This window comes from Lithobates pipiens, unplaced genomic scaffold (genome assembly GCF_037356315.1).
Source record: "Lithobates pipiens isolate NorthernLeopardFrog02 unplaced genomic scaffold, aLitPip1_a1.2 Scaffold_19, whole genome shotgun sequence".
Lineage (NCBI taxonomy): Eukaryota > Metazoa > Chordata > Amphibia > Anura > Ranidae > Lithobates > Lithobates pipiens.
The window spans coordinates 296,953,519-296,969,042 of NW_027507764.1; the positions used below are offsets into that span (position 1 = coordinate 296,953,519).

The 15,524-nt window shown below is 37.3% G+C and overlaps 1 protein-coding gene across 1 annotated transcript in view; it reads left to right on the forward strand.

The window, feature by feature from the left end:
• Nucleotides 1–4,445: 4,445 nt before the first annotated feature.
• The window catches only part of SLC6A3 (solute carrier family 6 member 3), an 80,833-nt gene continuing 69,754 nt past the window's right edge, over nt 4,446–15,524 (forward strand). The window contains exons 1-3 of the mRNA XM_077492014.1: nt 4,446–4,776; nt 6,492–6,623; nt 11,509–11,743. Coding sequence (XP_077348140.1) covers nt 4,491–4,776; nt 6,492–6,623; nt 11,509–11,743 — 653 coding nt within the window. The 5' untranslated portion in view covers nt 4,446–4,490. The remainder of the gene's footprint in view (nt 4,777–6,491; nt 6,624–11,508; nt 11,744–15,524) is intronic.

A 15,524-nucleotide genomic window follows, 5' to 3' on the forward strand; every position in this document is an offset into this window, starting at 1 on the left:
CCTTTTTATTCTGAATACCAAAATATATATTTTTTCAATTGTTAAAGTAAAATCTGAACTTATCTTGTATTGTCTTTATTTTTTATCATGCTAAAAATATATTGGTAGAGTAATAATATTATTTGCCCTCACTTAATTCAACTTTTATTTCAGCAATTTTATGAAAAAGTATGTTTGTGCATTCTGCATAATGTATATTTTAATTTGCGTTGGATTTGTTTGTTGTGACTGTGCATACTTCAATGTAGAATAAATACAGTGTGGAACCCAGTAAGCGCTGCATGGGGTAGTGTTGGGGTCACTGGAATTGACAAATTCAGTCCCGCTTTATCACACTGAGCATCCTGCCTCTGTAACACTAACAGAAATAGACTTCTAAATTGCTGATTGATTTGCAAAATGTCAGCCTAGCATTTACCATTTTCTATATATATATATATATATATATATATTTTTTTTTTTTTTTTTAGATTTGCAATTCTATTGATACAAATATTTTAAGAGCTTTAGCAAGCTTATGTAAAAGCAGGTTCTTATCCTTCCAGCAGTGCTCAGAAGTCGCTGTCCATTTCTGGATGGTACTGAAACTTTTATTCAGCCTGTTCTAGGTGTTAAGCTTTAGATTCCCGAATGACTTTGCAAACTGTATCACGAGATCCTGATTTTATGTCTGCTATTATTACAAGAGAAGATCAGATTATTTTACAATTAATCTTGGCAGGACTTTAGAGTAAATTCTTCCCAGTACCTGCTGAAGTGGAGACCACTTTTCTTTTTATATATATAAAAAAATGCTTACAGGGTAGACATTTTGGTATTGTTTCTTTCTCACATATCTAGGTTCTTATGTCAGTGCTCTTGGTGTGCAGGTAGGCAACTGTTTAACCCTAACATACATAGTAATTGTTTACATAGAATTCATATTTACAGTTTTAGAGTTGTAAATTTAATTTGTGGAATTTGATAATAAACAGTAGTTATACTACAAAATAGTTGATCAGTGCAAAACTTGTAATTTTCCTCAGTTAAAAAAAAAATCAGTACACCACTGTTAATGTCTGATCATTCAGGAAAGAGAATACTCAGTTATCTCAAAGATTAAATACAATTTTGCTAGTCCCTCTTTTTTTTTCTTCTTTTTTTTTTTTTAGATGTTTTATTTATTATTTAGATTTTTTTAGATGTTATATTTATTATGAATTATTTTCATTTCATAACTATGTAGACATAATACAGTTTTAATGTTGCAGTTATATATCATACTCTTTTTTTGTACCTTCAGTCATGCAATGCCTAAAGCCTAAATTTATTTATTTTTAAATGCCAAACTGAAATATTTCACTCATGATGACCAGTGTATTAAAAGAGACTCCAGAGAAAGGCAGAGTAAACGGAACATTATTTTGCCCCTGTACAAATCATTAGTCAGACCTCATCTGGAATATGTAGTTCAGTTTTGGGCACCAGTTCTCAAAAAGCAATGAACTGGAGAAAGTGCAGAGAAGGGCAACCAAACTGATAAGAGGCATGAGGTAGATCAGATATGACAAAAGAGTAGATTTAGAACTTAATTTATAGAGAAGAGGTAATTAAGGGGGATATAATCAACATATATAAACAAATAAATGTTCTATATAGTGAACTCGGTTTAGAGTTTTTCACTTTTAGATCATTACAAAGGACAAGGGACACTTTTTACCTCTGGAGGAAAAGAGATTTATCTTCCACATACAGAAAGGCTTCTTCACAGTAAGAGCTGTAAAAACGTGAAACAGACTCCCTCAAAAACTAGTCCTGGTCAATTTAGTAGGTTGTTTTAAACATAGATGGATTAATTCCTAAATGCACAAAATATAATTGGATACTAACATTTATAGGTATTAGCACAAAGGATAGTTGATCCTGAGAATATTTTATTGCCCCCAGAGGATCAGGCAGAATTCTTTTCCCTACTGGATCACATTGGATCATACTTTATTGTTTTTCTTTTTTGTCTTCCTCTGGATCAACTGTGGGTATAGAATTGTGTATATGCATGTGTTATTTTTTCCTATTAGTTGTGCTAGATGGACTTTTTGTCTTTTTTCAATTATGTATAAAACACGTGTTATTTTTACATTTAATTACATCTTGCTTTCAGATATAGGCTGTCAGTGTGGCATACATGTAATTTGCTAGAACGGCTGGCATGTGTGTTGTGGTGCTAAGTCCTCTGGGCAATACAGCTCAAATTGCAAAATTCACAGCAGCATTGCTAGTGTAAAAGTGGTACCAAGTGAGCTTAAGTAATGGTATAATGGTATATACAAATGACACCTCAAGCTTAGCATATGCCAAAACTGTTGTCTGACCTCTTACTCAAAAAGCATATTTATAAAATGCACAGTCTACAATATGCAGGCTAACATTTCAGGGGTAATATAGGCTTTCTACTTTTTTGCATTTTTGAATATATATATATATATATATATATATATATATATATAAATATAAATAATATTCATTAACGGTGAGCCGCATGTAATGCAATTGTTTAGTGTCCGTGTTTCATCATTCACCAGACTCCACATACTGCTCTCTGTATATCCTACAGATAAAGAGGATGGAGTACCTTTTTTATGCTTCTTTTTATTGAAAATTCCATGTTACACAGAACTGAGAACAACAGTTTTGGGCAACATTGCATTTCATCAATTTCACAAGTAATCAAAAATACTAAAAACACATTTTATATCTATTCACACCAGAGCTGAAAGAACTCCCACAGCCTTGACTCATTACAGTGTTATATTATGGCTGTGGGTGTTCTTCCGGTGCTTCAGTAGTTCTTTATAGTGGCAAAATCCAAGCAATATTAGGTTGAAAATGGAATCTGTAACCGCTTTATAGAAAATGGAGAAAATCTTAGATTTTTGCTCTTGATGGCTTTCTGCTGGACTGTGGTAATCTAATGCATTTTTTATTGAAAAATGTCTACTCTAATGCCCTGTACACATAGTCGGACATTCCGACCACAAAATCCATTGGATTTTGGTCGAAACTTGTGTTGCATACACACGGTCAGACAAAGTTGTCGGAAAATCCGATCGTTCAGGTGACGTTCGTTGCATATGATGGGACTACGTAGAGGCTAGTAGCCAATAGCTTTGGTCTCGTAATTTAATCTGAACATGCGTGGCACTTTGTCCGTCGGAATTCTCTACAAACGATCGGAAAAAGTCTGATCGGAAAGTCCAATAGAGCCCACACACGATCGGATTTTCCGACACCATAATCCGATCGGACCTTTAACGTTGGAATTTCCAAACGTGTGTACAGGGCATAAGTGTTTGACTACTTTAGGGCAGCACAGTGGTGTAGTGGGTAGCGCTCTCACCTAGTAGTAAAAAGGGTCGCTGGTTTGAATCCTAACTACGACACTACCTGCCTGGAGTTTGCATGTTCTTCCTGTGCCTGTGTGGGTTTCCTCTGGGTACTCCAGTTTCCTCCCACACTCCAAAGACATACTGATAGGTTAATTGGCTTCTGTCCAAAATTGGCCCTAGTATATTAATGTGAGTTGGAGGACCTTGGATTGTGGGCTTCTTGGGTGTGGGGACCAATGTGTGTGTGGTGTGCTGTGTAAATTGACAGCAATATATGGGGACCTTAAATTCTATATATTATATATATTGGAGGAGCATCTTGATGAGACGCAATGTGCAGGGAGAGGGACAATTGTGGACACTCACTTAGGTTGAACTGGATGGACTGGTGTCTTTATTCAATATGTAAATATGCTGTGCAATGTTTTTAAACTATGCAAGCTTGGTCCGATGTGGAAACATATATAGGGAATGCAGTTCAAAAATACCATTTACTATAAGCCATCTATCTATGTATGACAGGTTATCATGAGATTTGGTAATGACAAATGAGCGAGTGGGTATGCAGACCTGAGGTTTACCAGATATCTAGTTGAACAGATACAGTTACAGGATAAATATATCTAATGATACATGCAAAACTAATCAAGAAATACATTGACATGCAAATGAAAGGAGTTACTGGGATGATGCTAAAATTATAAGGGTACATGCTTTACAACTTTACTGTCTAATCCTATATATAGTTTTAAAAATAGGTTAGTGGATTAAAAAATGCATTTTATTTTAATTAATTGGAATTATTCAATGTGACAGATGAGTAACTAAAAGAGTAATGCCACTGAATATCCAAAAATCATAAGCATGTATGATGATTTTTTTTTTTTTAGATCTAAAGATCAATGGCCCTTCAAGTTCATGGCTAGTGCAAACCATTGCTTTTTGTGTCTTGTTTTTATTTTTTGTAATATTATTGTATTTCCTTTCTCTGTAAAATTTGTGACATTTTTTTATGTTATTCCAAGCTAAACTGTTAATTTGTATTGTATGTATTGCATTTTCCTTTTTCGTAGTCTTCAATTTGTGGACTCTTCCAACACCACTGGATAACTGCAACAGAATCTCATGATTAAAGCTAGACCACCAGTGGGACAAATGTCTTCAGTGGTTGCACCAGCTAAAGAAACCAATGCAATGGGACCTAAAGATGTTGAACTTATACTTGTAAAGGAACAAAATGGAGTCCAGTTCACTAACTCGACACTGGTTAATCCATCCCAGACCAATACTGAAAATGAAGAAAGAGAGACCTGGAGTAAGAAGATTGATTTCCTTCTTTCTGTTATTGGGTTTGCAGTGGACTTAGCTAATGTTTGGAGGTTTCCATACCTGTGTTACAAAAATGGAGGAGGTAAGTTATTATTATTAATACAACAGATGAAGACATAGATAAAACTAACTGTGAATAAATGTATCTGCAAAAAAAGTTGAAGTTCTATTGCTCCATTAGCCAACCATTATAGGTTGTTCTTTTGAGCTATGCAGTGTGACACAAATTAAAGTCTGCAAACTCTTGTGTCACCTTCTAACCTTCTCTTTTAAGAGAAAGGGGAAAGGGTTATAACCCCTTTAAGGGTTTTTATTCTGGCTGTGTTCTTTTCAGTTATGGCACAGATAAATAAAGAAGGAATTTGGGACTTTAAATGAGACTAATTGAGATTGTGGAGATGGATTGGTAAAAGGACATATTTAATAACATGAAAAGATGCATATCAATAATACAAAACAAGTAAAAATTATTGATCATAAATGTATAAAGAATAAATATAATTAATCTAATATGGCACTAAACATGACAGGAAGAGGCAAATATGCCAGTCCTGGATACTTACCTATGATGAAATATAGTGGAGTATAGTGAGTGTGGGGTCAGGGCCAGAAGGGTAGTCTGTTCCGGGAGCTGAGGTAATTGGAGCCACGTGCTCATCGGGGCAGATCTATAGAGAATACATATAAATAATCTAATATGGCTCTAAACATGACAGGAAGAGGCAAATATGCCAGTCCTGGATACTTACATATGATGAAATATAGTGGAGTATAGTGAGTGTGGGGCCAGGGCCAAAAGGGTAGTCTGTCCCGGGAGCTGAGGTAATTGGAGCCACGTGCCAGCAGGGCGCACAAACAGAGCTTACCCAGAACACAGACAGCCAGTCTTCACAGTGGGTTTAAATGATGGACACGTGGTGACTGTCAGAGAGCCTAAGATAAATGAATAGGGTTTCAATGAACTACATGATGTTCATGAGAAAATCCAGTGATCCAAGATAAAAGATGACCAGTTGAAATGGTGAAGATAGTGATAAGTCAGTGAACGTAATGATATACCAAAAACACAGTTTAGCAAGAATAGGAATATAAAGAGAAATGTGTAGAGACATCAGGGATAGTCCCACATCACCAAGACCAGTTGGAGAGAGAAAAAAGTGACTGGCTAACCAAGAAATATGAGGGGTGATTATGGCACAGACAGCAATAAAAGCCCTTTCTGAGTAGAGCACCAAAGGGTTAGAAATTGGTCTGCCATGTTTTGCTGCTCATGTCCACATTGGGGAAATATTTGTATCTATGCCATAGTGGTCACTAGTCATCATGAAGGTAGCAAAAAAAAAAACCTGACAGAAGACCTTGTACTAAGATGGGAGTTCTGACAAGATGTCATTCACGTCAATGTTTTTTTCTTTTACCACTGAAGGCCAGCACTGAGAGTCTTGCTTCCTACAATGCATCACACACTTAGTTTTTGGTAGATGTTAGCACCCAGTCATTATGTTCTACAAAGGATTTTATTTCTCTATTTTATTTTAAACAAACAATACCATGGCAGAATCAATACTGTTTTTGAGTAGAGATATTTGTCTCTGTCTGTGAACAATTAACTATGCTGAGATACTGGGAGTATAAGCTGCCAATCCTTCAATCCTTACTTAACATTTTTTACTTGTGATTATTATATAACACTTGAGCAAATGCATGTATGTATTTGTATTATTTCATGTAATCTTTAAAACAAACATGCAACCTTATACCTTAACTGAAGGTATGTCTCATGTCTTATATTTTTAGGCGCTTTCTTGGTACCATATTTGTTTTTCATGATTATTGCTGGCATGCCTCTTTTCTATATGGAGTTGGCTATTGGACAGTTTAATCGAGAGGGAGCTGCTGGAGTGTGGAAGATATGCCCTATATTTAAAGGTAAATATTTTTAAAAACTTCACATTGCATTACATGCAATAGGTAATCCAACTATTTAAATATCACTGCCAATCCAAGTATTAAATATAATATATTACAGTCCAGAATTTCTGCTTTTATCCTCATGGTTGTACACCTTTATAATAAATATATTTTATATTTGGTTCTTACAAAATAAAAAGGAGAATTGTTAAGGAAAAGGTGCTTATTGGTGTCCTGAATTATAGCATGTTATAAGCATCCTCCTACTGGAAACCATTGAAGTTCAACAAGGTGGATATTCCCCCACCCTGCTTTGTAAATGATATTGAATGAATGAGAAAAAGTTTGAAAGTACATCTCCCAATATAAACATCCTCTGGGAGTAAACAGATAACATTTACAACCAATGGTTTTTGACATGGGTTGGTATAAATACCAGGAAGCATTTGGCGAGTTTATTTGTTTCACACATTATGGAGTGCTCTATACTTTTTTGTTTTTGCACTTTTTTATTGGTCACTACTGATGAAGCCACTGTAGTGGTGAAACATGTTGAGTTATGGCAGAAGCACACACAAATCCATAACTTCCCTTCAAAACTAGCCTCTCTTGTACATGTTCAACCCGGTTGCTGGCCATAGTAGTCCGCCCCCACGCTCCATTGAGAACATAGAAGAATGTCAGCTGCACTCCACTTAGCAGTATTTTTAATAGTCAATAAATTGACTGCATACAGTGAATTCTCCACCCAAAACCAGCCTTCCTTGACGCGTTTCACCGCTCCTGGCTTGCTCACTAAGATAGAGGAAGTCCTACCAATTTATTGAATAGTAAACAAAAATACCTCAAGAAGAGCTAAGTGGAGGGTGATGGACATTCTTTTATGTTGAGTTATGGGTCATGTTTGTCCATGTAATAAAGGAAGAAATAGTACTATAAAAGGGTAAGTAACCAGTGTGTTTAGAGTCCTCCAATATCCTCTACTCACTCCCTTGTGAAGGATTAAAGAAAAAGAGTAAAGTGCTATAATAAAATTACATCTAATTACACAAGTACTCCCTCCCACTTGGAGACTTGACTCACAACCACCTTTAGAACACCTTATTACACGACACGATGTATGTCACGCAAGCCATAGCATTTATTTTTAAATCTAATTCCACAATGGAGTGATTAAATGTTGGCACTGGCGAATCCACTGCCACATACACACCACCCAATCACCGCACAGCTGACTGCACATTCTATATAAGAAAAGGTAATGCATGAGGAGAGAGTAGCTTGTGTCCCTTTTCCATCCTTTGTACAATAATAAATATCAGTGAGCAAATCTTCAGAATTTGTATGATGGCTGCCAATTAGGTGTTTTTTAAGAAAAATTTACAATTCAAAGGTTATCAAAATTTAGGTATGGGGAATGGTTAGAACCCTGTCAGGTTTTTATTGCTGTGTCCCTACTGAAGAGATTCTCTCTCTCTATTTGTTCTGATCACCATTGTCACTGAGACTGAATGCAAGGGAAAATGTTTAATTCAAAACCTGAATAGGATAGAAATCTTCTAATAGAAACAATACCTCTAAGAGGAGATGTCCCTCTCTTTGGAGAGATTTCCTCTCACATTCTGTTATGGCTAAAAGACAGGAAGCATAGAGAAATCTCTCAAAGGCAGGGGTTTTCATTTTTCCCCAGTCTATCTAACACAAGGAAAAAATATTGGCTTAGATATACTGTAGGTTTTAGGCAGACCAGGGGTAGTTATGTAGTCTGCATGTCCGATTTTGACCCCAAGAAAAGCCAATTAACCTCTTTTTAAAAAAGCAGTATACATACATACACACAGTAGCAAGGCGGTTGGGCCTTAATGCCCCGCCACCTCATATATGTGTTGCTGCCTTGTTCTGTTGTACCATTGGTGTGTCCAGGACTTTGACTGAGCTGTTACCGACAGCTCACTGTCAACTATCAACAATTGTCTCTTACATTTCTAAACATTACCAGACTTTAGGAATTAACCACTTTCAGACCGGACCATTTTGTTGGCTTAAGACCAGACCACTTTTTGCGATTTGGCACTTCGTCGCTTTAACTGACAATTGCGTTGTCATCCAACGTGGCTCCCAAACAAAATTGACATCCTTTTTAGAGCTTTCTTTTGGTGGTATTTGATCACCCCTGCAGTTTTTATTTTTTGCGCTATAAACAAAAAAGAGTGACAATTTTGAAAAAAAATGATTATTTTTTACATTTTGCTATAATAAATATCCCCCAAAAATATATAAAAAAAAGTTTTTCCTCAGTTTGGGTCGATACGTATTCTTCTACATATTTTTGGTAAAAACAAAACACAATAAGCGATTATTGATTGGTTTGCGCAAAATTCATAGCGTTTACAAACTAGGGGATAGTTTTATGGCATTTTTATTAATAATTTTTTTTTTACTAGTAGTGGCGGTGATCAGCTATTTTTATTGTGACTGCGACATTATGGCGGACACATCGGACATTTTTGACATATTTTTGGGACCATTGTCATTTATACAGCAATCAGTTCTATACAAATGCACTGATTCCTGTGTAAATGACACTGGCAGTGAAGGGGTTAACCGGGGGGTGGCAGTGTAGGGGTTAAGTGTGTCCTAGGGGCATGTTACTAACTCTGGGGGGCTGGGCTGTGTGTTAGTGAACACTGATCCCTGTTTTAATAACAGGGAGTAGAGATTAGTGTCACTTATTGCTAAGCAGAATGGGGATGCTGTTTACTTTCGCATCTCCCCGTTTAGCCTCCCCGTGAGACAATCGCAGGTATCCCGCGGCGATCGAGTCCGCGGGACATGCGACTGGACTCACGGGGTCCCGATGGCACGGTGGAATTCTTAAAGGGGCGTACCTGTATGCCCATATGCCTGTCCGTGCCATTTTGCCGACGTACATCATTCGGGAAGTGGTTCTAAAGACTAAACATTTGTTACCTTAAAGAGAAAGTAGACCTTCCTGCATTCTTTGTATCTATAAGTAAGGCTAGAATAAGGCTTACCTATAGGTATTATAAATATCTCCTAAACGTGCGCTATTAAGGAGATATTCACTGTATACTGTGACAATGATGTCATCGGCGCATGAGCTCTGAAGGAACAGCTGCCCATGCCATTTCTTCAAAAGCCTGTGCTGTGATCAGTGGCTCCTGTGTGCATGCGCAGGAGTGACGTCACGTGTCTCCGGCCAGTCACGCAGCCGGAGTCCGCAGACCCGGAAGAGGCTTCCAATGGGGGTACTGGACAGAGAGGATAGGCCAGGAGTGCAAGCAGGGAACCTAAGAAGAGGAATTTTTGGGCAGCTCTGTGCAATTTCATTGAACAGAGCAGGTAAGTATAGATATGTTATTTTTTTTCCCTTTACAATCACTTTAACTTTATGTTTATGATACTATCAGTATACGGTACATCACTAGAGGGATCTAAGGAGTTTTCGTAAAACTCTCATTAAAAGTTAACTGTCCGAAGATGTTGCAGTAGTGTAAAAATTGCCAACAGCAAGACAATTTTATATGGAAATTTTGGGGCCAAATTGGCTAAATACAAAAAACACAGGTAGGGTTTTACTACAAGAAATAAGGTACTGCAGAGGATAAAGCAGTGTACAATTTTCCAGCAGCAGGATAATTTTACAAAGAAATTTTAGGGCCAAATTTGTTAGAGCCACGGGTAGTGTTTTGCTACAAGAAATAATATACTGCAGAGGATACAGCAGTGAAAAATTGTCCAGATATGGGACATTTTTATTCAGGGATAATAGACCCAACTGATGTATACCTAACTTTTATTTTATTTCTGGTGATAGGGAAGAGCTTTGAATGTAAGTGATCTAATGTAATGAGATTTAGGTGCACACTGTTCTTGTCCTTTTGTTATGGACAGTACAGCAGCTAAAAGTCACCAATGACTTTAATTCAACCACAAAATACAATTAAAGACAAACAACTCAACAATATTAATAGCAAAAAAGGAGCAAAAGTGTTGATTATCAAAAGAGCTAGCAATGAGAATTAAAGTACAGTTTTTAACTGACTCTTATGTTTTTATAAGCAATTTATCAGCTTTGCCCTTTTCATACAGCAGCCTCCCATACAATATATAATTCCAATTGGCTACTTTGTCCCCCCCCCCCCCCACCCTATAGTGAGAGGGCTAGCACATGAAAAAGCCTCCATTGTTAGCCCTTCTACATCAGCTGACCTAAGTTCAAAGGATCTTGCAGTGCAATCATGTTACAGTGAATTAGGACAGCCACATTCCTGCATTAGTTCACTGGGACTAATAATCTCAAACAGAATGGGTTTGCCTGAAACCCATGGTAGACCTGAACATAAAATTCATCCCTACTCACCCCTAAGACTATCAATATTTCTGTATTTTTAATTGTAATGAAATCTAAACCCAAATTCATTGTGAACATTGTGTAAAATTGGGAAACCTTCAAAATTGAAAACTGAGGATGCAGTCCTGCCAAATGCAATTTGAAAAGTCTGGTGACTCTAGAGGCAATGGATTATAAAAAAAGAAAAACACACTTTATTTTCTCTAAATTTGTTGGTTTACAATTGTAGGGTTCCGAATTTTCATTTTCCAAATAAAGCTGTGCTTAACCTAACAAAATTAAACATTAATAAATGTAAAATTTTTTAGAGCCAGCCGGCTCAAACACAGCAGCCTGTCCTTCAGGGAAGTACACGGTGGCGTCAGCACATCGCTCCGCATGATTTAGTACTGTGTGTATCTCATAAAATCTGTTTTATGGTTTAGATGAACAGTGCAGTTTTTCCATTTTTTATGAATTCGAATTTTTCATACTTGTTGCCTGATTTTTTTTCCCCCCCAAAAAATACCTTTTGTCTTTGTTTTGCAGGTGTTGGCTTTACAGTCATTCTGATATCATTATATGTGGGATTTTTTTACAACGTGATCATTGCTTGGGCATTGTATTATCTTTTTTCCTCATTTACATCAGAGCTTCCATGGATTCACTGCAACAATTCATGGAATAGTCCCAACTGTTCTGAGACAAAATATGATTTCAATGGCTCAGGCTACTCTTCTTTCAATGACACTTCCAAGGTCACTCCAGCTGCAGAATACTTTGAGTAAGTACTGAACAGTTACTCATCAAGGCATTGATGGTCTGTGAGTAAATAACAGCACTGGAAAATTTGTGTTTTCTAACCAGATTTGGTTTATTATCTAATGCAAAAAAAGGGTAGGGCAGCACTATAAAATGTAAACTAGTTCAAATACAATATGTATGAGTCCATATGAAATTGGGAACAACTACGAAAATATAATATTCAAAATTAATACCACAGTCCTTCACCCGAGGTGCGCTCTATGTGAATTATTCTTTCAAATTCTTCTTGTGACTAGTGCTCATCTGCCACCAGGTGAAAAACATGCTCACCTCTAATAAAAATAGGCTCATCTGGATCCTCCAATGGCTATTAATCTCCCAGGATAATAGACCTCCAGGCTGATCCCCTCAGACTTTGGATGGTAACACCTTCTCCTTCAACTTGTCTGGCATCCACCATATATTAAATAGGACAAAAGGGCAACAACATAGTGCTCTCTATATAAAACCTCTTAATTTATCCCCCACTTATTAAAACACAAGAAAGACAATCAAAAATCACTTTAAAACAAATCAGTCAGTCAGCTTACAACTACCCTCATTTATCCTGGGAGATTAATAGCCAGTGGAGGACACAGATGAGCCCATTTTTAATGTATTGGAGGTGTGCAGATTTTTTACCTGGTGGCAGATGAGCACAATTCACAAGAATAATTTGAAAGAATGAACCACATATAGAGCACTATCGGGACTGTGTTATTCATTTTGAAAATTGTATTTTTGTAGTTGTTCACATATTGTATATGAGCGTTTAATTGTTTTAGTTTTGGCTGCATGGATTGAATTAGTATTGATTTTATTCGATTTGGTTATTGCCGATATAAAATCCAACGCATAACTGCTGTTCCTTTGTATAATCAAATCGTAGTTTTATATTTAGGTCCTAAACACAGGCTTTATTTAAAGGGCCAGTCCACCCAAAATGGAGAATTTTGGTTTTGGTAGACGGTGGAGAGTTAACCAACTAGACAGTGTTCTTCATATATCGTAAATCTTGGGGTCTCAGTTAGTGAGACACCTTTACTTTGGTTCCTAAATCTGCACACCTTCTTTGGCCATTATTAGAGGTTCCCAGTTTTCGTTTTGGATTTTTACCATTTAGGTAAAATTATTGAGGATACAAGAAGAGATCTTGTAACAGTGATAAATGGGGACACTCAAAACTTCATGATGGGCATGAAAGAAGTCAGAAATTGTAGTAGGAAGATATTGCAGTTTGAGAATGCAAAACATAATAGAAACTGGGGCTGACTCAGCCATGCATACTTCGACTAAAATATTATAAACCCTTTACTGACTAACCCTTTACCATGTAAATTTTATTCTGCAGATTACCTGACCCTATATACATGAAAATGTTATGCTATAGAACAGGGATATGCAATTAGCGGACCTCCAGCTGTTGTAGAACTACAAGTCCCATGAGGCATTGCAAGACTCAGACAGCCACAAGCATGACACCCAGAGTCAGAGGCATGATGGGACTTGTAGTTTTGAAACAGCTGAAGGTCCGCTAATTGCATAGCCATGCTATAGAATGTCATATTCAGCAATCAATCACAAAGCCCTTACTAACCTTCGAAATGCCTGATCCCTAACCATTACATCACCCACACCTGTATATTCCTAATGGACCAGAGCAATTTGATCATCTCAGCTACGGGACTATTGATTTGGCAAGTACTTTGTCTTACTTATGGAAAAAAAGTAAAATATATTTTTTTCTTTCAGGATCATTAAGTCTTTCTTTTGGCAGTGCTGTCTTATAAAAACGATTTTATTTCTTGTGCAATGTAGAGCCAAAAAGACATAACAGAATGAAATGTCCTTTTTATTGTTTCACCAGTGATAGTTTTAAAACAACTTGTGTTACTATAGATAAAAATTGCACATTATTCAAAAATTTCTCCCATTTATAGTGACTACTATGTTATAATGTTTTTGGTCCATAGCAAAGTTTACTTATTTAAAAATGAAATATAGGCAAAAAGTTTTTTTTTTTTAATATAGAAACTTTACTTGTAAGGTTGCTTCAACCAATATTATGTGCAAATGTAAAGATACTCCTTTGATTTGCACCTCAAAGAAATAGCATAAATACAGTGTAAAAATAATATTGAATTTCGATGCTGCCTGGCTGGGAACATTGGGGGGATTTACTAAAGCTTGTGCACACAGAATCTGGTGACGCTGTACAGAGTAACCAATCAGCTTTTATTGTCAAAGCTTAATTGAACAGGCTGAAGTTAGAAGCTGATTGGTTACTATGCACATCTGTACCAAATTTTGTGTGCATCAGTTTTAGTAAATTTCCCTCATAGTTTACATAATTTAGATATTTTTCACAGTAACCGCTGCTGTGACTCCTGAAACACAAAGGGGGTTATTTACTAAAGGAAAACCCACTTTGCACTGCAAGTGCACTTGAAAGTACAGTCACTGAGAGGGACATGCAAGGAAAATAAAAAACAGCATTTTAGCTTGCACATGATTGGATGATAAAATCAGCAGAGCTTCCCCTCATTTCAGATCTTCCCTTTAGATCTACAGTGACTGCACTTCCAAGCGCACTTGGTAAATCAACCCCAAAGTTTCATTTTGACAGCTGGCATCTCAATAATAGCAGTAGAATGGCTGCTTTTAGTGAATAGGAACGTGTGGGGCTTAATCACTTTTGTGTTGCACTGCAAAGTAATGCATAAAGCAAGCATTAGCATGTTGCAGTGCTATTCATTTTCAATGTCACACCAATGTACTAAGGCAATGCAGTTGCAACTACAATGCATATTTGTTGTAGTGCACTACTGGATGATGGTGCACTGCGTCAAAAGGAAATTCTGCATGTACTTTTTCTGTCCATTCTGGTGCATTGGCAGCCCAATCTAAATGACTAAACAAGAAAGACTCGCCGCACCAAGTGAGATATAGTAGCCTACTGGAAGTGGTGGGTGCCTACCCCGGCTTGTCTTCTTAGACAATGAATAAAAATAAATGGTTGCACACCACAGTGATAATCCACAATCCTTTATTGGACATCCCAAGTAACACCACAGGACCAGAATGCCCGGTAGATGCATCTACCAGGCATTCTAGTCCTGTGTTGTTACTTGGGATGTCCAATAAAGGATCTTGGATCATTACTGTGGTGTGCAGCCATTTCTTTATTTCCAATCCAATCTAAATGACTGGGCTGCCTTAGCACAACACGTGGTAATGTAGGACACAACACACAAGAAGGCAAAAGTATAAATGGACCCTTACTCCCAAAGTCACCAACAGGTACCTCTTAGTTCTAGTCTGGGAGTGTGGAGTTAAGATCCTTAGGCCGCGTACACACGCGGGGACTGTTCGCTCAACTTTGTCCGCTGAACAGTGTTTCGGCGGACAGTCCGCTCGTGTGTGGGCTTTCAGCGGACAGTTTCAGCGGACAGTCTGCTGAACAAAGTTTTTCGGAAATTCCGAAAAACTGTCCGCTGAAACTCTGTTTCAGCGAACAGTCCCCTCGTGTGTAGGCTTGTTCGTCAAACTAAGTTCCGCGCATGCTCAGAAAGGATTTACACGCCAAAGTTTGCATTGCAGTGTATAGGACGTCGTATTTTTCGTCCCGTCGTACGTGCCGTTCACGTCATCGCGCACGGTTTCAGCGGACTGTTCGTTCGTCGTGTGTGGGCAAGTCCGTCCATGCTAATTTTGAGCGGACTGTCCGCTGAAACTGTTTGACAGACAAAGTTGAACGAACA